The 27,488-nt window shown below is 51.7% G+C and overlaps 1 protein-coding gene and 3 non-coding genes across 5 annotated transcripts in view; 2 read left to right on the top strand and 2 right to left on the bottom strand.

Moving 5' to 3' along the window:
* The first annotated feature begins 817 nt into the window (after nucleotides 1-817).
* VAC14 (VAC14 component of PIKFYVE complex) overlaps nucleotides 818-27,488 on the top strand; it is a 103,110-nt gene continuing 76,439 nt past the window's right edge. The window contains exons 1-9 of one of the 2 annotated variants that reach the window (XM_066348574.1): nucleotides 818-898; nucleotides 17,415-17,565; nucleotides 17,868-18,035; nucleotides 18,795-18,857; nucleotides 19,178-19,285; nucleotides 19,765-19,874; nucleotides 20,173-20,279; nucleotides 21,082-21,216; nucleotides 21,697-21,849. In XM_066348574.1, the coding sequence (XP_066204671.1) occupies nucleotides 17,449-17,565; nucleotides 17,868-18,035; nucleotides 18,795-18,857; nucleotides 19,178-19,285; nucleotides 19,765-19,874; nucleotides 20,173-20,279; nucleotides 21,082-21,216; nucleotides 21,697-21,849 (961 nt within the window). In that variant the 5' untranslated portion in view covers nucleotides 818-898; nucleotides 17,415-17,448. The other variant, XM_066348573.1, reaches the window with a different exon arrangement.
* TRNAG-GCC (transfer RNA glycine (anticodon GCC)) lies at nucleotides 15,066-15,136 on the bottom strand. The gene has a single exon. It is a non-coding gene; the product is annotated as a tRNA-Gly (tRNA).
* TRNAG-GCC (transfer RNA glycine (anticodon GCC)) lies at nucleotides 15,766-15,836 on the bottom strand. Its single transcript has one exon. It is a non-coding gene; the product is annotated as a tRNA-Gly (tRNA).
* Nucleotides 22,839-22,909, top strand: TRNAG-GCC (transfer RNA glycine (anticodon GCC)). Its single transcript has one exon. It is a non-coding gene; the product is annotated as a tRNA-Gly (tRNA).

Genomic DNA, 27,488 nt, shown 5'->3' on the forward strand with positions numbered 1-27,488 from the left:
CAAGGATATAGTAGGAATTTAAGATTTGTTTTTTGTTTGTTTGTTTTTTATTTTTCTGAAGTTGAAAACAGGGAGGCAGTCAGACAGACTCCCGCATGAGCCCGACCGGGTTCCACCCGGCACGCCCACCAGGGGGCGATGCTCTGCCGCAATCAGAGCCATTCCAGCGCCTGAGGCAGAGGCCACAGAGCCATCCTCAGCACCTGGGCAAACTTTGCTCCAATGGAGCTTTGGCTGCGGGAGGGGAAGAGAGAGACAGAGAGGAAGGAGAGGGGGAGGGGTGGAGAAGCAGATGGGCGCTTCTCCTGTGTGCCCTGGCCTGGAATCGAACCCGGGACTCCCGCACGCCAGGCCGACGCTCCACCACTGAGCCAACCGGCCAGGGCAGGAATTTAAGTTTTTAAGTGAGTTGATTTGAGGAAAATGTTTTTAAAATAATAGTACAAGTGACTGGGATATGACAAAAATCATGGAGGTGTCACTCCAATTTGGGAAACGTTGACACAAGCGAAATTGGTGACTAGATAGTGATTCAGTAAGTATTGAATAAATTATGCTAAAGTCCTGCTCCAAGAGCCCTTCCTACTCACGAACGTCTGAAGAAGCCCACTATGCACCATGCCTACCTCGTGGGAGCAACTGAACGCAAATGATACCCATCCCACCAAGCAGATCTCAAACCACACTCATGCAACGCGGAACGGAAGGCAGGAGTATGAGAGGAGGAGGTGGAGCCTTTGCGGGGGCGTGGCCAACTCACAGTCAGCCGGCGTGCGGGGGCGTGGCTGAAGGGGGCGGGTCCTCGAGGCGGAAGGCGAAAGGTGCGGCAGTGTCACGTGAGCGTGTAACATGGCTGCCGCCCCTTGAGCGCGGCAGGTGCCGGGCTGGAGCTACTCTAGTGAGTCGCTGGGGGCAAGTGTGCGGGGGCGGGGTCCAGGCCGGGGTTCCGAGGCAGCGCGCGGCAGCGAAGCGAGGCAGGCGGGTCCGGGGCGGCGTGGTCCATGAGCCGGCGCCGGAGGCAGCGCGAAACCGCAGACTCCCCTGGCCCCCGGCGCGGCCCGGGCAGTCGCGGGGCTCCGAGGGGCACCCCGAGTTGCCACCATGAATCCCGAGAAGGACTTCGCGCCGCTCACGCCCAACATCGTGCGCGCCCTCAATGACAAGCTCTACGAAAAGCGGAAGGTTGCAGCGCTGGAGATCGAGAAGTAAGAGCCGCAGGCATCCAGAGCGGGGCGTGGGGAGCGGAGACGGGACCCCACCCTGGCCCTGCAGGGGTCCCGCTCCCTGGGGCTCAGGCTTTTCTTGCCAGTGTTGCTGCCTTGCGTTTTGCCTTTAGCGGGGTGTTTAAGAGCGGGAGATTGGGAATCCCAGCTTTGCTTCTGACTGGCCATGTGACTTGGGCCAAGTTATTTAACCTCCTGATGGCCAAAGGGCTGCCGTGGGATTGAGGTAACGTAATGTATGTGTAGAGCTTAGGGTTGCCGTGGGAATGAAGCGATATGGTGCCTGCTCAGAGCTTAGCACAGTGCCTGGCACGTGGGGCGTCTTCAGTGTGGTCTCCATGCAAACCAGTATATCAGCGAGTGGCCTCTCCGATGGGAGAGGGGTGGGAAGCATGAGAATTTGCTAATGAGTTGACCTGCCTCATTTCCTTCTCAGTTCCCGAGAAGTGAAAGGGACTGTTAGGTGACCAGATGGAAAAACCAGATTCAAAGCCTCAAGATCTCAAGGCTCAGAGGGCTGTTTGTCTCGTGTCTGCCTAGCACCCTTACCTGCAAGTGGAAGTAGAAATAATTAGACTTTTCTAGCTTCTGCAGTCTTATTACATGTATGTGTAACCATGATACAACATTATGCTTTATTTCCCAATGTACAAAACAGGTTGTTTAACTGGAAATGTTATATTCAAATTTTTCTTCTACTGTTTTACATTTGTATTTTCTTCCAGTCAGATCTTGTGATCAAGTCAGGTGGGTGGGTTATTTCAAAAGGGGAAAGAAGCAGGCTGTGAAACTGAGGGAACAGCAGTCTGGGAGTTAGGGAATATGGATTGTATTTCTGCCCTGTCAGTTGTAACAACCAAAAATGTCTCCAGACATTGCCAGATGTCCCCTGGGGGTGCAGAATTGCCTAGGTTGAGAATCAGTGCCTTGCCTGCTTTGGGTCTTAGTTTCCTCCTCGACTAAAGAGTTTGCACTTTGCTAAGAGGACCCTCCCATTCAGCTCTAACATTCGTTATGTCCAAAACCCCCTGTTTCTTCTCTCATCAAGGACTACATTCTTGGCTCCTCTTTTTTCATATTGCTTCTTGTTTATACTGGGTTCTCACCCATTCTAGCAAGTTTCAATGATGAGTATTGCTATATAAAGTAAGAGAGGCAGCCCTGGCCGGTTGGCTCAGCGGTAGAGCGTCGGCCTGGCGTGCGGGGGACCCGGGTTCAATTTCCTGGCCAGGGCACATAGGAGAAGCACCCATTTGCTTCTCCACCACCACCCCCCTCCTTCCTCTCTGTCTCTCTCTTCCCCTCCTGCAGCCAAAGCTCCATTGGAGCAAAGATGGCCGGGCGCTGGGGATGGCTCCTTGGCCTCTGCCCCAGGCGCTAGAGTGGCTACGTCCTGAAGGGGCAGAGCATCGCCCCTGGTGGGCGTGCCGGGTGGATCCCGGTCGGGCACATGCAGGAGTCTGTCTGACTGTCTCTCCCCGTTTCCAGCTTCAGGAAAAAAATAAAAAAAATAAAAATAAAAATAAAGTAAGAGAGGCGATGTATAGACATGTCTCCATGTCCGTGGGTTTTATTGGCTTTTAAGGTACATTGACACCCAGTTTTGTCCATCACCCACTCCGCTTCTCAGGAACTCGGGTTTTATCATTGCTTGAATCATCTGTTGAGCCCTTGAACAGAGGTATCTATCTCAGGATTATTGTTGCCTCCAGCACAACCTGTGTAAGTGCTTTTACTCTGCGGACTGTAAGGATTTTGCCTTTAATTATTGGGTTCGATTTGTACTAAACATTGCCCTTGTTTTGTTGAATTCAGAACAACCCCCTATGGCCTTAACTGGACTAGGAACTCCTTAAGAGCGGAGATCCTGTTCTGTTTATCCTCAGCACTTAGCACAGTGTGTGGTGGCATTTGACAATTGATGTCTAAATGAATAGATGACCATACATTTTCAGTGAGGAAATAACATTGCAATCTAAGCGCTTTACCACTCAAAAGTGTAGCCCACAGGCCAGCATTATTAGGCTCACCTGGGAGCTTGTTAGAAAGCAATTCCTCAGCCTTACCCAGACCTGTGAATCAGAATATACATTTTCACAAGATCCTTGAGTGATATATGTTCATATTAAAGTTTGAGGACTCAGAAACATGGACGAGTGTGGGGGTTACGGGGTGGGGGGGGAGGAGAAGGGGGGTTGGGGGAAGGGAGAGGCACAAAGAAAACCAGTTAGAAGGTGACGGAAGACAACTGGACTTTGGGTGATGGGAATACAGCATAATCAAATGTCAAAATAACCTAGAGATGTTTTCTCTGAACGTATGTACCTTGCTTTATCAATGTCACCCCATTAAAATTAATTTAAAAAAACTACTGAGCTTACGCTCAATAATTCTAATAAAAATATTGTTTACTCTTTCTAAAAAAATAAAAAATTAAAAAAGTTTGAGGAGCGCTGGCCTAGAAGACCCTACAGGCAGTTTCTAGCCTTCCTCGGCCATATTTGGAATGAGGAGTATCCGGTTTTATACGTTCCTTAGAGTACATAGCACCCCCTGACCCACAGGGGATACATTCCAAGACCTCCAGTAGGTATCTGGAACCACAGATAGTACCAAACATTGTGTATATGAAGTTTTTTTCTATACATACATACATACCTGTGATAAAGTTTAATTTATAAAGTAGGCACAGTAAGATATTAACAATAAATAATAAAATAGAGTAATTATAATAATACACTGTGGCCCTGGCTGGTTGGCTCAGCGGTAGAGCATCAACCCAGCATGTGGAAGTCCTGGGTTCAATCCCTGGTCAGCACACACAGGAGAGGCAACTATCTGCTTCTCCCTCCCTTCCTCATTTTCTCTGTCTCTTTTCCTCCCACAGCCATGGCTTGATTGGTTTTAGCACGTTGGCCCCAGTTACTGAGGATGGCTCCTTCAAGCCTCCACCTCAGGCACTAAAAATAGCTCAGTTGCAAGCATGGCCCCAGATGGGCCGAACATCGGCTCCAGATGCGGGTTACCAGGTGGATCCCAGTCAGAGCGCATGCAGGAGTCTGTCTCTCTGTCTCCCTACTCTCACTTAAAATAAATAATAATAATAATATACTATGTAAAGTTATATGAATGTGGTCTCTTTCAAAACATCTTACTGTACTATACATATATAACTTGTATACCCTGGACCAGGGGTCCCCAAACTTTTTACACAGGGGGCCAGTTCACTGTCCCTCAGACCGTTGGAGGGCCAGACTATAAAAAAAACTATGAACAAATCCCTATGCACACTGCACATATCTTATTTTAAAGTAAAAAAACAAAATGGGAACAAATACAATATTTAAAATAAAGAACAAGTAAATTTAAATCAACAAACTGACCAGTATTTCAATGGGAACTATGCTCCTCTCACTGACCACCAATGAAAGAGGTGCCCCTTCCGGAAGTGCGGCGGGGGCCGGATAAATGGCCTCAGGGGGCCGCAGTTTGGGGACCCCTGCCCTGGACAAAGGGATGATTCATGTCCCTGGGAAGACAGCATAGGATTTCCTCATGCTACTCAGAACGACACGCAATTGAAAACTTATGGATTGCTTCATTATGGGATTTTTCATTTCATGTTCTCAGACCACAGTTGACCACGAGTAACTAAAACCACAAGATGCAAAACTGTAGATAAGGGGACCACTGTACAATCATGATGGAGTTTGGGACTTCAACATATGAATTGGGGGGGGGGGGGGGCATTAGTCCATAATAGTGATTTTGTGTGTGTGTGTGTATGTGTGTGTGTGTGTGTGTGTGTGTGTGTGTGTGTATTTCTCTGAAGCTGGAAACCGGAGAGGCAGTCAGACAGACTCCCGCATGTGCCCGACTGGGATCCACCCGGCACGTCCACCAGGGGCGATGCTCTGCCCACCAGGGGGCGATGCTCTGCCCCTCGGGGGCGTCGCTCTGTCACGACCAGAGCCACTCTAGCTCCTGGGGCAGAGGCCAAGGAGCCATCCCCAGCGCCCGGGCCATCTTTTGCTCCAATGGAGCCTCGGCTGGGGGAGGGGAAGAGAGAGACAGAGAGGAAGGAGAGGGGGAGGGGCGGAGAAGCAGTTGGGCGCTTCTCCTGTGTGCCCTGGCCGGGAATTGAACCCGGGACTTCTGCACGCCAGGCCGACGCTCTACCACTGAGCCAACCGGCCAGGGCCACAGTGATTTTTTTAAGTGATTGTGTGTAAAGCAGTGTTTGCCTGATTTGTGGGGAGGAGGATAGAGAAGCTTCCTTTTGTTTGGCCATCATGCATCACTTGTGTCATTTATTTTGCATGACTGCCCTATGAACTAGGTAGTGTTACCCAATTTAACAGATTTGGAAACAGACTCTTTAAGGATAAGTAATTTAACAGTTTCACAGTTAGAACCTACGTTAAAAAAACAAAACTAAAGAACCCCAGGTTCATCTATCTCAAAAGGCTCAAAACTCCCCACACAACCTAAGGACAATGGACAAAGTTGAAAGACCATGTGATGGGAGCCAGTGGGTGAGAGCAGGGTGGAGTGAGGGACAGCTAGAGAGGCAGGCAGGGCTTCCGAAGCGGCTCAGGACCCTGGGCTTTATGCTCACTGCGCTGGAAGGCAGCAGAGCGCGTTAGGAAGGAGGATGACTAACACTTTCCTGAACTCTCCAGACACTTGTGGGGAATGTGAGGAGAGAGGCCAGTCAGGAAGCCTCTGCAGAAGTCCCGGGGAGAGACACTGCAGGCGGCCTGGACGAGGGTGGTAGCCGCAGTGTAGACAGAAGTGGATGGACACACACAGGGAGACAGTTGACAAGACTTGTTGGGGGACTAGGTTGGGGGGGAGGCCATCAGGAAAAGGGGGACATCAAGGATGATTCTTAGATATCTGTGGGAGCAACTGGGTGGAGGTGACATTTTCTGAGACAGGAATGTGAGGGGTGACTGAGTTCGGGGTGTGAAATCAGGATTGTAATGCTCACCTAGGGATGGTAACACCATTCATTCATCCATTCATTCATTCACTCACTCACTCACTCACTCTGCATTGATTGAGGGCTCCATTCTCAGCACTGGGAAATCAGCTATGCACAGGACTGTCTTTAGGGAGCTTACAGTGTGTGCAGAGCAAGATATTGTGGGTTGAGGGTTGTCCAATGGGATTAGATGGGGAGACCTGGCTGTGTGTGTGTGTGTGGGTAGCGTGTATGCATTGGTAGTGTGTGTGTGATACTTTGTGTGTCAAGGAACCCAAAGTATACACATTTTGATGACCTAGCCTGAGGGTGGGTGAGGCCTCACCTCCAATCGAATCGCCTTCTTGATGTTGTTGGGCTTGGAGGGCTGGAAGTGCGCGTGCAGGCTGTACTCGGCCTTGGGGGGGACGGTGCCCTGCATCACGGACACGGTGAAGTCGTCGCCCAGGTGCTCCAGGTTGGTGATCCTCCAGGCCACGGGCAGGACTGTGACATTGCGGAGAAGAACTACTTTGGATTCTTTTCTGCAGAGACCAAAAAAGCCACTTTGTCAGTTTCAAATGATGTTGATTCATTATGGCGGGTCAGAAAAAGTACTTCTGGTTATTTTAATTATTGCTTAGTTCACTAATGAGTATTTATCAGGAAATGAGGCCTGGTGGTATTGATCAAAAAGGGGCCATATAGTTAATTTTAAAAATTTCACACATGAACAGCCCCATGGTTGTTTTGACTGCCACTTTCAGTTTTCCAAAGTCCGTCTGCTCAGGTGACAGATCCAATACTGCATATGGTGTTCAGTGAGGGATTAACATTCCTAATAAGAGAGGGTGTTTTATCTTGATGGCAAACCTCTCACACTAAAACTGCCCAGAGATGGATGCTTGGCTCCCCTGAAGGACCCCTGGACTCGAGAATCTCAGGGCCGGGCTGTGTTACATGACCAGGGTTAGAGGGCGAAATGAGTGAGCCCGTTGTGCACAGTCCTGGAGAGCTTTAACCCCCACAGGCTCACTCCAGCATGCTCCAGACCAGGTTTTTTTAAAGGATAAGGCACTTAGACTAAGATTTTAGAAAGGCTGTTTCAAGGTTTGTGGGAATATAGTCTGAGCAGTCTAGACACAGCAGTTGGAAGACCCCAGGCTGTGCTCTCCAGAGACTCCAGTGTGGGGAGAAATGCCAGCAGACACGGGCAGGATAACGGGGCGGTGCTCGCTCTGTTGAGGTGCCTCTTGTTCTTGGGGTACCGTGTCCTAACGGTGCTGGCAGGGCCCTCACACTGCACTTTGGAAGAGTTGATGCCCTTCATGGTAACCAAGAATGGGCTTAGTGTCAAGTCTCTAGCGTCCCTGAACTTTGAGTTCCATAAGCAGCAAATGTAGGTGCCCAGGCCAGGCCTTTGAAAGCGCCGACACTCAAGAGTCGACTCGTGGGATTAGAGCTTCCGGGGGTTGGGGGGACAAGGATCCCGGCACTCTGTGATCAGTTGAAGGTTGAACTGTTGAGTTTGACCTGGCTCTTCGGAGGCTACCACCTCTGTGGGGACACATATTTTTACCAAGTGGCTTAATTTTTAGAGTAAGAGGTCAGAATTCCACCCGGCTTGGCTCTTTATTAGCAGTGGGCCTCTCAGCAAATTGCTTAATGTGGGGGTCACAGATTGGCAGCCAGGGACTGTGTCCCGCCCACAGACCTATTCATTTTAGCCTGGATCACAGGGTATTTTAAGTTGAGAATTTCTTCATTGCGGTTCTGTGGAGCCCACATTCCCACATAGCAGCTCTGGGAACCTGAGGGCCTCCCCCTCCCCTTTCCAACCAGGGCCTGGGCCTGCCAGTCTCCTTCGGTGTGGACAGGTTCACCACAGCCTATGTTGTGCCCCTGGGCCTTCTCTCTTGTATCTCCTGCCTGGCCACTGCAAGCATTTGAGTTGTGACCTCTGGTTTAACCTCCTGCTCCTCAGTTTCCTTCTCTTAAAAAAATGCACCTTGGCCCTGACCGGTTGGCTCAGCGGTAGAGCGTCAGCCTGCGTGCAGGAGACCCGGGTTCGATTCCCAGCCAGGGCACATAGGAGTAGCGCCCATTTGCTTCTCCAACCCCCCTTCCTCTCTCTCTCTCTCTTCCCCTCCCGCAGCCAAGGCTCCATTGGAGCAAAGATGGCCCGGGCGCTGGGGATGGCTCCTTGGCCTCTGCCCCAGGTGCTAGAGTGGCTCTGGTCACGGCAGAGTGACGCCCCGGAGGGGCAGAGCATCGCCCCCTGGTAGGCAGAGCGTAGCCCCTGGTGGGCGTGCCGGGTGGATCCCAGTCGGGCGCATGCGGGAGTCTGTCTGACTATCTCTCCCCGTTTCCAGCTTCAGAAAAATACAAAAAAAAAAAAATGCACCTTGAAAACATGCTAAATGAAAAAGCCAATCACAAAAGACCATGTATTACATCAGTGGTCCCCAACCTTTTTTGGGCCACAGACTGGTTTAATGTCAGAAAATATTTTCACGGACCGGCCTTTAGGGTGGGACAGATAAATGTATCATGTGACCGAGACAAGCGTCAAGAGTGAGTCTTAGACGGATGTAACAGGGAATCTGGTCATTTTTTAAAAATAAAACATCGCCTGACCAGGCGGTGGCTCAGTGAATAGAGCGTCAGACTGGGATGCTGAGGACCCAGGTTCGAGACCCCAAGGTCTCTAGCTTGAGCGCGGGCTCATCTGATTTGAGCAAAAGCTCACCAGCTTGAACCCAAGGTCACTGGCTCCAGCAAGGGGTTACTCGGTCTGCCGAGAGCCCGCGGTCAAGGCACATATGAGAAAGCAATCAATGAACAACTAAGGTGTTGCAACGCTCAATGAAAAACTGATGATTGATGCTTCTCATCTCTCTCTGTTCCTGTCTGTCTGTCCCTGTCTATCTCTCTCTCTGACTCACTGTCTCTGTAAAATAAATAAATAAATAATAAATAATAAATAAAATAAAATAAAAAATAAAACATCATTCAGCCCTGGCCGGTTGGCTCAGCGGTAGAGCGTCGGCCTAGCGTGTGGAGGACCGGGGTTCGATTCCCGGCCAGGGCACACAGGAGAAGCGCCCATTTGCTTCTCCACCCCTCTGCTGCGCTTTCCTCTCTGTCTCTCTCTTCCCCTCCCGCAGCCAAGGCTCCATTGGAGCAAAGATGGCCCGGGCGCTGGGGATGGCTCTGTGGCCTCTGCCTCAGGCGCTAGAGTGGCTCTAGTCGCAACATGGCGACGCCCAGGAGGGGCAGAGCATCACCCCCTGGGGGGCAGAGCATCGCCCCCTGGTGGGCGTGCCGGGTGGATCCCGGTCGGGCGCATGCGGGAGTCTGTCTGACTGTCTCTCCCTGTTTCCAGCTTCAGAAAAATGAAAAAAAACAAAAACAAAAAAAAACATCATTCAGACTTAAATATAAATAAAACGGAAATAATGTAAGTTATTTATTCTTTCTCTGCGGACTGGTACCAGATGGCCCATGGACTGGTACCGGTCTGCAGCCCGGGGGTTGGGGACCACTGTATTACATAATTACATTTCTATGAAAGATCTAGAATAGGCAAATCCATAGAGACAGAGTGGATTAATGGTTGCCTAGGGCTTCGGGGTGGGGGTTAGGGGAAATAAGGAGTGACTTCTTGTGGGTACACGGTTTCTTAGGATGATAAAAAATATTGTAAAAGTGATTGTGGTGATGGTTGCAAAACTTTGTGTGAACATACTAAAAACCACGTTAAAAGAACGAATATGTGGTGTGTCAGTTATATCTCAATTTTAAAAAATAAGAATGCCTATGGTGTTTTATTACAATGTGAGGGAAAGACTCATTAAGGGTCACAATTGTCACCTGAAATCCAAACATATCTCCTGCTTTCTCTGACTCAGTTTTCCTTTATGGTTTTTCTGCTGATTCTATCCAATGGGTGCTCAGTTTATTTTATTAATTAACTCGGGCTTTTCTGCAGAGGCAAGTGTTCAGCTTTTCCTATTCAATTATTAGAGACTAGTAAGCAAATGGAAACCAGATTAAATACTCAGCAGATGGAGATGTTTACTAGATTCTCTTTGGGAAACTGGCCTGGATATGCCATCTGAGTAGAGCATGTTATTGTACATAGGGAACTAGGTTCCAACTTTGCACCAATACTGTTATATGAGCATGTGCAGTGCAGAGCATATTGCGTGCTTTGTCTTATTTAGTTCTCTCAAAACAGGTAAAGTTATTGAAATTATCAGCCCTACCTTCCAACCTGAAGACATAGAAACGTGAGCACAGTGACTAAAACTCGGCCAGCTCCTGGCTGGGACATTTGGACATCACCAATGAAATGGGAGTGGGGTTAAATGAAATATTACACATAGCGTGCCTGGCGCCCAGTAGGCATCCAGCAGAGAGTGGCTCTGCTGTTGGAGGAGGGGGATAGTGTAACAGTGAGAATTTAGACTTTTGAGTCAGAAAAACCTAGGTATGATTTCGTCACCTACTCTCTATAAGTGTGTGACCCCAAGTGTTTCTGAATGTCTCTGAGCCTCAGTTTCCCCATCTGTAAAATGGATATTATAGTACCTAAGTCAGTGGTTGTGTGAAGGTTTAAATTAGGTAATGCAGGTAAAGCATCTAGCACAGGGGTCCCCAAACTTTTTACACAGGGAGCCAGTTCACTGTCCCTCAGACCGTTGGAGGGCCGCCACATACAGTGCTCCTCTCACTGACCACCAATGAAAGAGGTGCCCCTTCTGGAAGTGCGGCGGTGGGGGGGGGGGGGGGCGAATAAATGGCCTCAGGGGTCCGCATGCAGCCTTCAGGCCGTATGTTGGGGACGCCTGATCTAGCACATTGCCCTACCATATAGGAAGTGCTCAGCAAATGGTTTTCTGTTTCCTGCCTTCACAGTAGAAGCCCAGCTCTGGAGCTTCACGTCAGAATATTTCAAGTAAGCGCCTCATCTGCACTCCCTGAGCAGTGCAGAAATGACTGGGGAAAGCTGTCTCACTTGGGGCCTCGGTTCCACCCAAGGGAAATGCCCTCTGGAATTGAGTGTGTGCACTTTGCAGCTGACATGGTTTAAGGAGATGGCAGAGAGGAACTGGCCTACAGTTGAAAGGGCTTTGTAAGCATATCAGGGGTTCAGATCCTCCATGATCAGAAGATGAAATAATAGTAACTACAGAAGGAGGTTCTGAGGATTAACTGAAATAGCATAGTGCTAGCAAGTGGTCAGCTTACCAGTCCTTGTGTAATTGTCCCTGTGCTGTGTCTCAGAGACCAAAGGGTCCAGTGAGGGACTGTGGTTGTGTTGCTGAGACAGGGGCCCCATGCTCTCCTTTGGCTGATGATGATTCTAAATGTCTTACACTGTCCTCCTATCAAGGAGGGGGTGGTTGGTGTGGCACTTTGTGCGGTGGTGTTGGGGCGGTGTCACAGGCTTGGAGCTGGCCAGCGTGGGGGTTTGTGCCTTCTAGGGAAAGGCTGTTTCTGCCATCCTGCAGCACCTCAGGCCAGTTGAGAGTGGAGGCTCTTCCCAACCTCCAAACTTTTTACACACGGGGCCAGTTCACTGTCCCTCAGACCGCTGGAGGGCCGCCACATACAGTGGTCCTCTCACTGACCACCAATGAAAGAGGTGCCCCTTCCGGAAGTGCAGCGGGGGCCGGATAAATGGCCTTAGGGGGCTGCATGCGGCCCGCGGGCCGTAGTTTGGGGATGCCTGCTCTAGAGGGCACTCTGTCGGCTGGTTTCCAGCACTTCAGAGAGGCTGGGCAGAAGCAGCTTCTCTCCTCTGACCCATGAAACAGTGTTTCCGGTGACCTTCGCATCAATGAAGGTCGCAGGGATTTGTGAGCGTGAGAGTCCGAGCTAAATATTGACTTCAAAACCAGTTCAGCTTTAGAACCCCCACCTGTGACCTGCAGCCTAGAGATGAAAGGAAACAGTGTGGTCTTTGAAGAGACGAGGCCAGCACTGGGGCGCCTGGATTTTAAACGTTGCTTGTTCTGCCGCCCTTTGTAGCTGAGCTCTTCCCTCTGCATGTCCCCTGTGAGGCAGAGGGCCGAGTCCTGTCGCCTGGGGCTGCTTTGGAGCACCTGGACGGGGTTAGTCCTCCTTCACGCCTTGGCAGGAGCCCTTCGGCTCCGATGACCTGGCTATTCTCAGTGGGCATTTATTTAGTGGTCCTGGTAAAGGCAACTTGAATTATATAACACTAAGAGCTTAGGACTGTCTAAAAATAATACTGATTAACCCAACAGGTTAGGTGTAGCTTATCCCCATTGTCACCAGTATGGCAGTAGGGGCTTTGTCTGTGTTTGCCCTACAACTTGCGCCATCCTTCAGCCTGCCACCTTCACAGATCCATCCCCAGGTGGGCCGGCACTGAGGCGCGAAGAATCGTGGGGCTGGTCTGTCCTCAGGACTTTACCAGGAGCTGTGGAGATAGAAATGTATATACATGAGAAGGAGTAGGTGACTTCGCCATTGCCTTGCGGGCGCAGAATCCGGGGTCACTGAGGGCTTCAGTATTGAGAGGAGTGGTCACTTCCTGGGACAGCCAAGGAAAGCAGGCGGGTGGATAGGCTGAGGGGCAGACGGGAAGGGAATAAGGAGTAGAGGGAGCTGGGCCCAGTGAGAGGCGGGTCTGGCTGGAGAGGAAAGTTATGCTGGGCAGCTGGGCATTGGGACTAGAGAGGTCCGCCTGGTCCTGGGCTAGATTCATGGTGTGGCCCAGGGGTTGGCCCAAAGGGCCAGTGCTCTCTGAGCTGATGGTATTAAAGAGAAGGTGTTCTCGTGGTTTCCTGATGTTTGTCTTATCTTCCTGGACAGAAGACCATTCTGCCCCTAAGTACCAGAGGCAGACAGTAGAGGCTTGGGGCTCCGGGGCCTCAGGGTTTGAACAGCCGTCATCTCCATAGTGGCCTGGGGTGCCCTGATGTAAGCCCTGGTAGGATTCGGGGTGGGGGAGGGCGCTGCTGGACCTGCACAGTGGGGGGTGTGTGTAAAGATCCCCCGTTCCCATTCTCCTCCCATCCGGAGACCCTGTTACTCATACAAGCTGTTACCCAGAGTAGAGCCTTTTTCCTCATGCTCTTCCACACCATTCAGAGTCTGGAAGCCTCTGTAGTCCTCAAATCCATAGCACCGGCACAGCAGTCCTCTGACTTGCTGTGGCTCCTCACTGCCACCAGAGGTCAGTGCCAGTTCCTTTGCCTAGCACCGGGCTGACCGCTTCCCCAGCCCTGTCCCCACCTTTCTTCAACCTGTGTCCTTTACCAAACCAAGTGCCTCCCTTCCTCGGAGCCTTTGTTCACGCTGCTCCTGTCTGGGCTGCTTCGTCCTGGACCGCTCCTGACGACCCCTACTCATCTTCAGCACCCCCTCCCATGCGGGCCTCATAAAGCCACAGCGGGTTCCCTCCCCTCTGGAGATAGTCTTCTTTCCTGCCCTCTCCCTCCTCACTTTGTACCTTCTCATCAGAGGTTTTTTTCTTCTTTGCACAGAAGTTCTTATATATGCTCTTGTTTCCTCCCCACACCCCACCCAGCAAAGAGTCCCTCAAGGGCAGGGCATGCAACCCGTAGGCTGGCTCTGGAGCAGGGAGGGGTGTCCTTTCCAGGTGCTCAGGGACCATTTGTGACCCAAAACAAGGAGACGAGGGAGGAGGTGCTTCCAGGATGGCCTGTGCTGCTGGCAGGTGGCTGTCCTCTGGACCCGCTGCTGAGACCTGTGGGTGTGCTCGCTGCCGCTGCTGGTGCTGCTCTAACCCGCTCAGGGCAGAAGCTCGGCCTGGCCTCGGGTGCTGCTGGCAGGTGGCTGTCCTCTGGACCTGCTGCTGAGACCTGTGGGTGTGCTCGCTGCCGCTGCTGGTGCTGCTCTAACCCGCTCAGGGCAGAAGCTCGGCCTGGCGGCCTCGGGTGCTGCTGGCAGGTGGCTGTCCTCCAGACTCGCTGCTGAGACCTGTGGGTGTGCTCGCTGCCGCTGCTGGTGCTGCTCTAACCCGCTCAGGGCAGAAGCTCGGCCTGGCGGCCTGGCGGCCTCGGGTGCTGTTGGCAGGTGGCTGTCCTCCAGACTCACTGCTGAGACCTGTGGGTGTGCTCGCTGCCGCTGCTGGTGCTGCTCTAACCCGCTCAGGGCAGAAGCTCGGCCTGGCGGCGTGGCGGCCTCGGGTGCTGCTGGCAGGTGGCTGTCCTCCGGACCGCTGCTGACACCTGTGGGTGTGCTCCCTGCCGCTGCTGGTGCTGCTCGAACCCGCTCAGGGCAGAAGCTCGGCCTGGCAGCCTCGGGTGCTGCTGGCAGGTGGCTGTCCTCCGGACCGCTGCTGAGACCTGTGGGTGTGCTCGCTGCCGCTGCTGGTGCTGCTTGAACCCGCTCAGGGCAGAAGCTCGGCCTGGTGGCCTCGGGTGCTGCTGGCAGGTGGCTGTCCTCCGGACCGCTGCTGAGACCTGTGGGTGTGCTCGCTGCCTGCTGGTGCTGCTCTAACCCGCTCAGGGCAGAAGCTCGGCCTGGTGGCCTCGGGTGCTGCTGGCAGGTGGCTGTCCTCTGGACCCGCTGCTGAAACCTGTGGGTGTACTCGCTGCGCTGCTGGTGCTGCTCTAACCCACTCAGGGCAGAAGCTCGGCCTTGCGGCCTCAGGTGCAGCTGGTAGCCAGAGCGCCCCACAGGCTGTCCGGGCAGGAGTGGGAGGCACAGCTGCTTTCAGTGGCTTTGGTTTTTCCTGGGCTTCTCAAAAACAAGAAGATACAGATTCTAGATCTTTGTGGAATACAAATCATTCTCAGTCCTCAGACTATTTACAAATTCTTTAGGTAGTGTGAGATCTCAAATCTAATCTCTTAGGATTTAAAAAAGTTTGCTGCTGCATTGGCCGGGAATCGAACCCGGGCCTCCCGCGTGGCAGGCGAGAATTCTACCACTGAACCACCAATGCTCCAGCTGTCAGCAGCTGTGTGAATACCTCCCTTTAATTCCGGTCCTGAACCTCTTTGTATATATACTGACTCAAAATATAAGGCTAGGTATTTTAACGCTGCCTCATTGGCACAGCTGCAAGAGCAGAAAGCTTATGTGGAGGCAGGAAGCAGGAGAGAGTGAGTGTGTGTGTGTGTTTGATGTGCCTTCACACCTCCAGACGGAAACTAGAGCTCAAGTCCTGGCCCAAAGCACATTGACACTTGCGGTGACTTTGTCCCCTCTGAGGTCTCTGCAGTGTGGGCCCTCCCATTCCATGCTCACATGTGTGTTGAGCTGTTTTACAGTTCTCAGGTTTCATCCCAGCTTCCTGCTGGAGACTGGCCAAGAATGAGGGGGTGCAGCAGGAGTCCTCTCCGTGGCGAAGGGCATGAAGGTCTTGGTCCCACATCCAGCAGAGTCTCTCTGGAGAACCCACCTGGGCGGCTCATGCGCTCACTGAGCAGGGAGGTGTGGTTAGAGTCACGGCGCCTTTGGCTGCTGCAGACCTGGCATGGTTGAGGAGCCTGGCTCTTCCAGCTGGATCGGTGTGTGAGGAGGAAACCTGCCTGGGGAATGGCAAAAAAAAAAAAAAAAAAAGAACAGCATTGCATTGGCCGGGAATCGAACCCGGGCCTCCCGCGTGGCAGGCGAGAATTCTACCACTGAACCACCAATGCTTCAGCTGCTTGCTGTCATGTCTGCAGGGCTTTTCTCAAGGGGCTGTATCAATACTCAGAGGAGCCCTTGCAGATGATGGCCTCACCTAGCTGGTTTGTCCAGTTTGGAAAACTACAGGGGTTTATATAGAACCATTCTTGCTGGGCCTTATTATAACACTGCTTTGGGAGTGAGGAACCTATAAAATTGACGTTGAGCATCCACCCGGAGGCCTTTTGTTTATCCTTAACTCTCAGCCCCTGGGGTGGGCGGGGTGGAATTTCAGCCTATAAAGATCAAAGGAAGAGGCACATCACAGGCCATTTGCACATCTCAACGTATCTCTGCTTCACAGGCACCGCTCAGGAGCCAGGCCAGCTTTGTTCACCTGTTTGCACAGTGTCTGGCACATCTGCCCCACACGACTTGCTGTGTTAAATCTTTATCAAACCCTGCCCAGCCCCTCATTGACCAGTGTTTTTGCAGGAATGGTCACTGCCTCATAGGATAGCACATTTATCTTTGAACAGCTCTAATTACTAGGAGGTTTCTGACACTGAGCTGGAGCCATGTAGACTAATTAATTGGTACTGTTTGAACTGGACTATCTTTAAAATTCTTTGGGCAAACTTGAGACCTCCATTTAGGCAACAGGCAAGCAGTGTACCTGCTATGGTGGACGCCAACTGATTAGATAGTGAGTCTAGGCAGCTGCTTTGAAAAGTCCCGCTCTCTCCCATGGCCTCGGCCATACTTCAGCCTCCCCTTCCTGACCTGGTAGCTGCGGTGTTCTGTGGGGAGTCCTCAGTCTCCAGTCCCACCTGCCCCACGCCGGCCCAGCCTCTCGAGGCTGCCACCAGAAGGGCCTGATTACAACAGAACTGAGCATGTCACCCATTGCTGGCAAACTTCTCCCGATTGTCATTTTCTTTGACTGGCCACTCCTTCCACACACCTGACTCCTCGTGCTCCCCTGCGTGTGCGTCTTCCCTGTGCCCGCAGTGCCGTGTCATGCCGTGCCTTCCGTTTTCTAGCCCGAAGAATGCCTGCTCTTTAAGACCTGACTCAAATGGCACTCCCGGTCAGCCCAGTTAGCCCGTGGCAGTCTCTTCCACTGTGGCATTAATTCTGCCACATGGCTACAGTTTCATAGTTGCTTTTGTGTGGATCTTGCCCATTGGATTGGGCCCTGATTCAGTGCCATCCCTGGAAATAATGGCACAGACCCAGAGAACAGCAGAGGTGCCTGAAGGGGGCAAGTGTTGAATAAAGATGGTTGATCAACTGATAATGTATTTTGGTGTTTGTTCCCCAAGACGGTTCACTTGCTTTGTCAGATTCCCAGAAGTGAGCTAGCACCACTGTTCCTCATTCTGTTGTACGCAAAGGGAAACTGAGACCCGGAATAGGGAAACCACTGTGACTCAGCCAGCCCCTCCCAGGCAGCAGCAGAACTGGGAAAGAGATGCCTGATCCCGACTCCTCTTTCTAAACGGGTCATCTCTCTCCCTCCTCCAGCCCCAGCCCCAGCCCTAGAGCCAGCAGCAGGGGTAGCCTGACCCCACTGGTCCTACAACCCCTCTCCCCTCTCTCTCCAGGCTGGTCCGGGAGTTCGTGGCCCAGAACAACACCATGCAAATCAAGCACGTAATCCAGACCCTGTCTCAGGAGTTTGCCCTGTCTCAGCACCCCCACAGTCGGAAAGGGGGCCTCATCGGCCTGGCTGCTTGCTCCATCGCACTGGGCAAGGTGGGCCTTTCTCCTGGAGGGACAGACGCACCAGCCCTGGCCTTGGCTCTGACCCGAAACCCAACAGGGCTTTTCAGACCTGAGTTTTATTGCCATTCTCTCCAAACCTAAAGCAGCAAGGTCTTGCAGCCTTATTCCCTGGCATGTCTCCTGCCCTGGGAGGCCAACTCGCAAACAGTCTGTAAAGCCAGCCCCACAATATCCTGAGCATCTCCCAGCAGAGCTGGGATGTCAGCTGGGGCTGGGGGTGGGGGGCTGGGGGCTGGCTCCTTTTGAGCTGTTTCTCCTCCTCCCCACTGCAGGACTCGGGGCTCTACCTGAAGGAGTTGATTGAGCCGGTGCTGACCTGCTTCAATGACGCTGACAGCAGGCTACGCTACTATGCCTGTGAGGCCCTCTACAACATCGTCAAGGTGGCCCGGGGCGCCGTGCTGCCGCACTTCAACGTGCTCTTTGATGGGCTGAGTAAGGTGACCACTCCTCACTCTGGCTGGGCTCAGCTTGCTCCACCCACCGAACTTGACCTTCTGGGGCATTGAGTGCTTGGGTCCCTTTTCCCAGCTGCAGGTAGAGCCAATAAACACGTGGCTGCCAGGGACATTTGTCTCTTCAATCTGTAAATCTTTTTAAACGGGTTTGCATTTACATTTTCTTCCCATTCGTCTATTAATTTATCCTCACTGCGTTTATGAAAGTATCAGTCCACCACAGATTGGAGGAGAACTGATAGGATGAAAAGCACTAGCTCCGTGCTCGCTTCAGCAGCACATACACAAGCACCAGCTCCCTCATAGCAGGTGAAGATGGGGCCTCCATACACAGACTCCATTTCCCTGCGAGGAGAGTGCCAGCCCGTCAGCGCTGGGGAATGCTCTACTTGGAAAGGCTCTGGAGTCCCCAACACCCTCCTCCACCCCTCTCTCAGCTTTATGCAGCTCCCATCCCAGACACCTAGCGTCCTGAAGCTCTGCCACCCTGCTGGTCACCACAGGCGCTTCTAGAGTGTCAGCCTCACTGCCGCCTTGGTCCCCAGCAGGCCCCAGACGCCCCTGAACTGAATGGGGATGTCCACAGCACCTCAGTTCCTTAGCCAGGATCCTTCTGTCCATGCCAGTGTATTCACTCGAGGAGGTGCTTGTGCAGCATTGCGGGCTGCCTCAGGGCCTTGGCCGTGGGATTTCAATAGATATCTTGACCATGGGCGTCTCTCTCCTCTGCGTCTCTCATAGTTGGCCGCTGACCCAGACCCCAATGTGAAAAGTGGATCTGAGCTCCTAGACCGCCTCTTAAAGGTATTTGCTGGTTCCTGGTTTCCTTTGTCAAATCTGTTTCCCACATGACTGGACAACTTATAAATTCGTTCACTGAGGACACTCTTCCCAATTTATTCAAATATTTTCATTTACACACTGTAAAATAGACTCTGATGTACAGTTTGGTGACAAGTATATAGACTTACGTCACCAGCGCAATAAAAATGCAGAACCTGTCACCCATGTTTCTCTGTGGCCACCTGACCCCTGCAGCCATCCCTGGGCCAGTACTTCGGCCAGATCAGGCAGCCCCTGGCCTCTGGCTGTCACTCAGCCGCTCACAAGCCTCTGATCCACAGGACATCGTGACGGAGAGCAACAAGTTTGACCTGGTGGGCTTCATCCCCTTGTTGCGGGAGCGGATTTACTCCAACAACCAGTACGCGCGGCAGTTCATCATCTCCTGGGTAAGGGCCCACCCATGACAGTTCCTCCAGCCGAGCTGAGCCTCTGGTTCAGTCCCATCTGCTGTCCAGCACACCTGGGCAGGTGTGGCTGCAGAGAAGCCCCATTGTGATCCTCCGTGACACAAGTGTGAAAAGACACTTGTTCAGCTTGCTCCTGGTGGGCATGCAGTTCTCTCCTTTTTGTGGGAAGCCGAGTTCCCTCGGAAGCCAGGAGCGCTGCTCCTTCTGGCCGTCGCGCCTCTCAGAGCTGCGTCTGCTCTCCCTTCTCCCCGTGGCAGCTGCATTTCCTTGCAGTTAAACTGCTGTTTGCTGTACTTGTAACCAGAGCAGCCACTGCCAGCACCCCTGTCCTGCGGGACACTGCAGTGCCGGGAAATGCCGCCTCAGCGGGCCCTCTCTCGCCGGGCCCTGCGGCGGGTGAGTGGGCGGCAGTTCTCGGGCCGCTGTCACTCTCCCTTCTGGTTTCGTCCTCTGGCCAGATCCTGGTTCTGGAGTCGGTGCCAGACATTAACCTGCTGGATTATTTGCCGGAGATCCTGGATGGACTCTTCCAGATCCTGGGCGACAATGGCAAAGAGATCCGGAAAATGTGAGTGGAGGGAGGGACAGGCAGCTGCCACCGTCCGGGGCCCCTCAGTTCACACCCGCGCCCCACGTTCGCACACTGGCAGCTGTGGGAGGACGAGGAGTTCCCTCCTTTCTGCCCGGCCTGTGTGCTTCCCACCGCGGAAAGCTCGGAGCTCACCGGCCGCCAGCCTCTGACAGGCATTCCTCTGACAAGGGCAAGGGGTGGTCCCCTCAGGGTGGCCAGCCCAGAGCAGAAGTGGCGCTGGCGGAGGCTCCTCTAGCACTGGCCGGCATATGCTATGTCCTTCTCTCACTGGCAGGTGTGAAGTGGTCCTTGGAGAGTTCTTAAAAGAAATTAAGAAGAACCCCTCCAGTGTTAAGTTTGCTGAGATGGCCAACATCCTGGTGATCCACTGCCAGACCACTGGTGAGTGTGAAGGCCCTGTGGCCATCACCACCTCCTCAGAAGCACCTTCCTCTCTCAGCAGCTCGGAGAGAGTCCTGGTGGGAGTGTGAACAGTGCCACACTGGTCCCTGAGCAGTGGGACAGCAGGTTCTAGAAAGAGAGATTCAGATTCTCTGGTACCGTGGAGGCCCTTTCCCCCAGTGTGACCCTGGAGGGGAGTAAGACCTGGGGACCCTGTGGGTGACAATCTGTGAATTGAAATGCTTAGAGGTTAGGATTGTGTTTCTGTTAGCCTCAGTTGACTCTCAAACCACCACAAAACCTAATTGGTTAACAGCAGCCTGTATTATTGGTCATGAGTCTGTGGGTCCACTGGGTTATTCTGCTTACCTGGGGAGGTATGGCTGGGCTTGATCATGCAGCTACAGCCAACTGGAGGGATAGCTGAGGCAAGGTGGTCTAAGATGGCCTCACTCAAGTCTGACAGTTGGCTGGCTGTCACCTGAGACAACAGGGACAGTTGGCCCTATGTGTCATCATCCAGCAGGCCAGCCCAGGTGCATTCATGTGGCTTTAGCACGGTCCCAAGAGACATTCTAGATGTGAGCAAGGCCTCTTGAGGCCTAGGTTTGAACCAGCCTCCTGTTGGCTAAAGTGGCCAGGTCAGCATAGGGCCAGGGAGGGAGGAAATGGACTCACCCTTGCTGGGAGAAGCAGTGCAAGCCCTTGGGTGCCCCCGTCCCATCCCGTGGGCACAGTCAGTGGGAGGGAGCGCTCCAGCTGCTCGTGCTGGCCCTCCTGGGACCTGCCCTTCCTCTCCCAGATGACCTGATCCAGCTGACAGCCATGTGCTGGATGCGGGAGTTCATCCAGCTGGCCGGCCGGGTGATGCTGCCCTACTCCTCTGGCATCCTGACCGCTGTCTTGCCCTGCCTGGCCTACGATGACCGCAAGAAAAGTATCCTTTGCTCTGGAGAAAGGAGACGAGAGCAGTCCCAGAGGGGACTGTGCAGTTGCAGACCCTGGAGTGGAGGGTGGGACACCCTAAAATAGCCCCTGGGATCAAGGGAACAAGAGGCCTTGCTAAACACAGATGGGGAGAGCCGAGACAGCACCGGGGCACGGAGCAGATGCTGTTGTCCCCAAGCTCCCCTGATTACTCACAGAGCTGGAGCAGCTCTCCTGGGCCCCATGGTTTCCACCTCTGAGCTCACACAGCCCAGCCCTGGTGGGGGAAATCCTGTCGGTGGAGGTCCACCAGAAGGGGCCCTACAAGTCACAGGAGCCACTTGAGGGGACACTAGTGTGGCAGGAAGACGTGGATTGTGTCCAGACTGCCTGTCTGCCCACTGAGGAGGACCGAGCTCTGACTGATGCGAGTGACCTCGAGTTTAGGGAGACCCCTGGACAAGGCTGCTCCTTACATCAGTGACCGCAGGTATCAAGGAGGTAGCCAACGTGTGCAACCAAAGCCTGATGAAACTGGTCACCCCTGAGGACGATGAGCCTGATGAGCCCAAGCCAGTGGCGCAGAAGCAGGCAGACCCCAACCCCGACGACTCCTTGGCAAAGCAGGAGGGGACAGGCAGTGGTGAGTAGGCTCTGCCCCCTGCCCCTCACTTCCAAGGAGGGCACCAGGGAAGCAGAAGGCATAGTTGACTTGATTTGGGGCCTCACTGATTACTTTCCATATGTCAATCCATGACAATCCAATAAGGTAGGAACCGATGCCCCATTCTACAGGTAGACCCAGGGAAAGTAGATAACACAGCTAGAACCTGGCAGCTACTAAGTAGCAGAATTGGGATTTGAACCCTGGGTCTGTCTACAGAACCCATGCTCTTAACCTATTGCTTCAAAGACCATTATTCTTTTCCTTAATCTGTTTCTGGGCCCCACTACAGACATAGTTGTTTTCAGTAGGGGAGGTTCAGAGCGTGGCAGGAGCACAGGCTGCAGGGTCACTCAGAGCCTCAGCTGTAGACATCAGCCACCTGGAAGCTGGCTGCCTGTCCTGTACTGTGCCTGTCATTCTCGGCCGTGGGCGGGGATATTAAGTAAGCTCCAGCGGTGGTTTATTCAGTCTGGGGGAATTCTGTCAAAATCAGTGTCTTAAAAATGAAAGGGCTCTGCTCTCCTTTCAGGGTCCTTTAACATTACTGTCTTATTTATCTGTGCCGATCGGAGTCCTGAGTTTGAATCTCTAAACGTTACCTAGAACTGAATCTCTTGGACCTCTGTCCTCACTGAGAGGACATTGATCAGCTTTGGGGTGACATTCTCCTTTGCAGAATCAGAAACAGCCAGAGAGTAAATTGATACAGAACCTACTCAAATCTTTAAGGCTAACAGACTAAAGTCTGGAACTTTCCCCCAAGAGCCAAAAGAATTGCTAAGCATTTTCTCCCATTGCCACTCTGGAACATCTCTTTCAAATATCTGAGGAGAATTTCAGACACGTGCCCTGTGGGCCTCCTCCCATCCATTTGGCATGCTGGGTTTCAGGTGTCAGATTACATGCCTTGGCCACTATGAGTCACAGCACCAAAACAGCTGGAGGCAGAGTAGCACCCAGCTGGAGCATTGGTGGTTCAGTGGTAGAATTCTCGCCTGCCACGCGGGAGGCCCGGGTTCGATTCCCGGCCAATGCAGGAGCTGGAGACTTTTTGGCAGCTAGCTCCTTGGAAAAGAAAACTTGGGGAGATAAGTTAGCATGGGGTTCCCAAGACAGGAGCTTTCCTACCGAGAGATACTACAAGAAGCTCGAGTAGAGACATATTTTGTGAACGTTACTGATATCTGAGTATCTTTTTATCTTTTCATTTTTTGATTCTTGTTTTGGATAGTTTGGAAAGTACAGGAAAATATAAAGAAGTAGGACTGTTCCCACCAAGAAGCAATCAGTATTATAATTTTGGCATATTTTTCCCATTTTATATATTTGAGATCATACAACTTATACATGGTGGGACAAAAGTAGGTTTACAGTTGTCTGTGTGGAAAATAATACAATAATTAATAAATAATACAAGAATAAACTGTGTTTCACGTATTCACAACTATAAATCTACTTTTGCCCCGCCCTATATAATTGTGATCCTGCTTTTTTTGTGCTTTTTTTGTTTTTTGGCTTGACAAGTTAGAACATGCAGAAGGTTAGAATATTTTATGCTGATTTTAAAAGTTAGTGCCTCTTAGAGTGGACTAATGGCTCCGAGCTGGAAGGAAGAGGGAATTGGGACTGAATGCTGACACATCTGGTTTCTTTTTGGGGTGATGGAAGTGTTCGGGAATTAAATAGTGGTGATGTTTGCACAACTTTGTGGAGGTAGAAAACATGTGCCCAATTGTACACTTTAAAATGATAAACCTTGTGTCAAGAAATTTTATGTTATATGAATTATATCTCAATTTAAAAACAAATAAGTGCTGCTTCCGTCAAAGTGGAAGCCAGGAGCCTCTGCCCCACTCCTTCCGCTGCTGTGGCGGCAGGTCACGCACTCCGGAAAGGAACCGTGGCATCCTCTCGGTTGTGGCCGCTGCCAGAAGCCAGCTGGGGCGCGGTGGGCAGCGGTGGTGGAATTATTGCCCGTCACACGCGGGGCCTCGGTTCCATTCCCAGCCCACGCAGCATTTTTTTTTTTTTTTACTTTTTAGATCGTTTGTTTTCCTTAGCTTCCTTGAAACAGCTCCCTTATCCTAAAGACCTAAACCAAGGTACATGCAGGCAGCTCGGCTTCAGATTTTACTGCCTCATAAACAGCATTTCAGCAGACACAGCACACTTGATGGTGGTTCCAGAGATGGCAGCAGCTAACTCGGGATCCACATCCACCCCAGACCCGCTCAGCTGGTCACTAACCGCCGCTTCACCAAGGTGCCAGCGAGCAGAAGGAGCGATGGGTTAACTAGTCAGTCACCAGGTTCATCCTCCCCTCTTCGGCTTCCTCTGATTATTCTGTTCCACTCTTCCGGCCTGGCCTTCCTCCCCTGTCTCCCTCCTGAGCTGGTGTTGCTGTATCCCACAACATACCACGTTCTTCCCCACGTGCCTCTGGGCCCGGCCCACGGGGAGCTGTCAGCCAGGCCTCTGTGCCGGAGCCCTCACTCACACGAGCCGCTTCGCCCTCGCCCTCGCCCTCGCCCCTGCCCCCCACCCCGGGCTCCAGTCAGCGCGGGCTCAGGCTGGCGCCACGCTGCGCCCAGCCCTCTCCGCTGGCTCTGGCTCAGCCCTGCCACTTGAGGTCCACTGCGCTGTCCTTCTCTGGTGTGAGTTCCTGCGGCACTCGATATGTCTTCCCTGTTCCCCTCCATGACATCCCCTCATTGTGTCGTGTCATGTCCTGGATGCTGGGGCCAGAACCGCCTGCTTGTGTGTCCTGGCTCTTCTGACTTCGTGTCTGTTGCCCTTGGGCAAGTCGCTTGGTCTTTCTAAGCCTCAGACCCCTTGCTACATAGGGCAACAGTAATAATACCTGGCCCATAGTGTGATGGTGACTTTCAGACAGGGTGTTTGCACATGGCACAGACTAGACACTCTCAATTACAGGTGCCTTAGTGTCTAATTGTTTTAATACCTGTTTATGATATATCTACCTACTTAGCAAGGTTCTCAGGGACGGCTTTGTGCCTTTGTTTTTTATCTGCTTTGCCCAGTTGGTAATGGGCTCCTGGTGGGTTGGGTCCTAAGTGAGGGATCAGAGAGGGTCAAGAATTGAAGTCCATGTGGCAGGTGAGGAGCAGAGCAATCAGGAGGGTTTCCAGTGGAGGGCTGGTGACTTCTGTGGGGCAGCGTGTAATGGTCTCCATTTATGACAAAGTTTCAATGGGCCTGGGCACCTTCTGTGCATTCTACAGGTGCAGGTGAGTCAGGCCTAGGACCTGCCGGCGGGGAGCGCAGGGACAGGTTGTGGAGGCAAAATCCTGTGACTCTGGCCGTGGTCCCAGCTCTGGGCCATCAGGTCAGGCTTCGGGGCCATTATTTGAACTGGATTTTTTTTCTTTCTCTTCAGCTTCCACGCTCCCCAGCCTCAACCCTGTCTTTACTCTAATTATAAAGGAAATACATGGTCCCTGTAAAGATTTGGGGAGAAAACAGAGACGTGCCTACTAGAGGGGAAGACAAAATATAAACATGTTAAATATATTGTCTGGCAAGTACATTTAGCAGCTTGTATCAAAAGCCTTAAACATTTAAGAAATTTTTCTTAGGAAATAAAAATGGATGTAGGTAAGGTGTTTCCTTTTAAACACCTAACAAATGGTAGCTCAGTTATTGTCCTAGCAAGCCTGTGGTGTCAGCACTGTCATCACCCCGTCACACAGGGGAGGAAATACCTGCCCAGGGGTCGCACAGCCGGGAGTAGGGAGCGAGGGCTCCCACCTAGGCCCCGGGGCCGAGTCTGCGCAGCGCTGTGTACGCTGTAGTTCTCCGAAGAGGAGATCAGTACAGAAGGGCAGCCGGAGCCGCTCGGCCTGGCTGGGGCAATCCAAGAATTGCAAAGGAAAACAATGTATGATTTTTATTCAACTTGGCGAACATTGAAAAGATCACTAATATTCCTGAGTGGGGCTTTGTGGCAATGAGTACCTCTCCGTTCTTGATATTGGTAGACCTTCTTAAAGGGCAGCTTGGCAGTATCTGTTGAAGTGCGTGATGTCTGGTCCTTCTACCCACCAGTCCCCCTGTACATGGGATCCCGGGGAAATGCTTCTGCTTGTGCATAAGGAAGCACGGGAGAGATGTAATGAAATTAGGAAACAATTGAAATTAATTTGAAGCCCGTTTCCAACATCACATTATTTCGTTCATAAGTGTGTGTGTTTCTGAAAGGTGAAGGGGTGGGTGGGACCGCCGGGGGCATGGAGTCGCAGCTGCTTTTCCAGGCTGCTGGTCCTGCCGGCCTGCCCCAGCCTCCCCGTATGTCCTCCCCTCTCCCTGGGGCTGCTCAGCAGGCCCAGCTGGTGCCCACAGCCCTTCCTGCCCCCACCGAGCTATGCCACATCCCCCAAAGGTTCTCTGGGACCCGAGAGGACAGAAGGCAGTACAGAGATTTTCTGTTTAACATGAAAATAAAGGTCCCCTTACCAGAGGACTGGGGGGTAGCTTCATGTCCACACTGAGCATAGTTCTGCTGTAAGACAGTACAGAGCGATAAAAGCAAGTTACAAAAGACATTCTCTGTTTCCATTTCTGTTTACAAAACAAGAAGTAGAGTTAGTAAAAGATGAGAGGGTACTTGGCTGGCCGGTCAAGGAGGCACCAGCATGTGAAGTGAAGATCAAAGGTTCAGAAGAGAAAGCGGCTTTTCCTTGTGTTTGAAATTTTTAGAATGCAGAAATTTTTACTTGTTTAATTTAAAACTTTTAAGAGGCCAAGGCTGGTACCATTTGATTAACAATGTAAATTATAATAGTTTTAATTTGTAACCCACAAAATAAAATAAATATCTGTGGGTCCGTAATGATAGAGATGGATGATGGCTGGATGGCTGGATAGATAGCTGGATAAAGGGTGGAGAAGGGATAGCTCTCCAGTTGATAAATGTAGAAGGAAAGAGGAAAACAGAAAATGACCATTAGGCAAACCCCATAGTAGTAAGTATTATAGTTAAGATATGCCACTGGATGTTAAAATTCAGTGGGGAATGTTTGAGAAAAAGACTAAATTTTGTCTAATCTCAACTATCTTTCCCAAAGTATTTGTTAATTACAAAAAGGAAAATAGTAACTTTGTAAGAGAGAAACCCAGCAGACATTACCTTCATCAGGCGATGAGGCTGACATACACCTCTAGTAATGAGACAGATGTTTCCCTGACACGATGCACCAAGAGGACACATCCTTAACCTGAACCTAATCATGAAACACCTGAGATAAACCCAAACCAGGAGACATCTACAGAAGTGTCAAGTTCAAGAAAGATCTAGAAAGACTGAAAAACTGTCGCATATCAGAGGGGGCTAAGGGGACAGGGTAACTACATGTAATGTGGGCTCCCAGGTTCCATCCTGCAACAAAGGACATGACAGGAAAACTGGTCAGATTCAAATTAAGTCTGTAGTTTAGTTAATTGTCTTATATCGGTGCTACTTTCCTGGCTTGATAATTAAACGATGGGTATGTACGGATCATGTTAACTTCAGGGCAGCTGGGTAAAGGGTATACAGGAAATTCTGTTACTTTTGTACATTTTCTATAAATCTAAAATTATTTCAAAATAAAAAGTTG

The sequence above is a fragment of the Saccopteryx leptura genome, chromosome 9, assembly GCF_036850995.1.
Source record: "Saccopteryx leptura isolate mSacLep1 chromosome 9, mSacLep1_pri_phased_curated, whole genome shotgun sequence".
Lineage (NCBI taxonomy): Eukaryota > Metazoa > Chordata > Mammalia > Chiroptera > Emballonuridae > Saccopteryx > Saccopteryx leptura.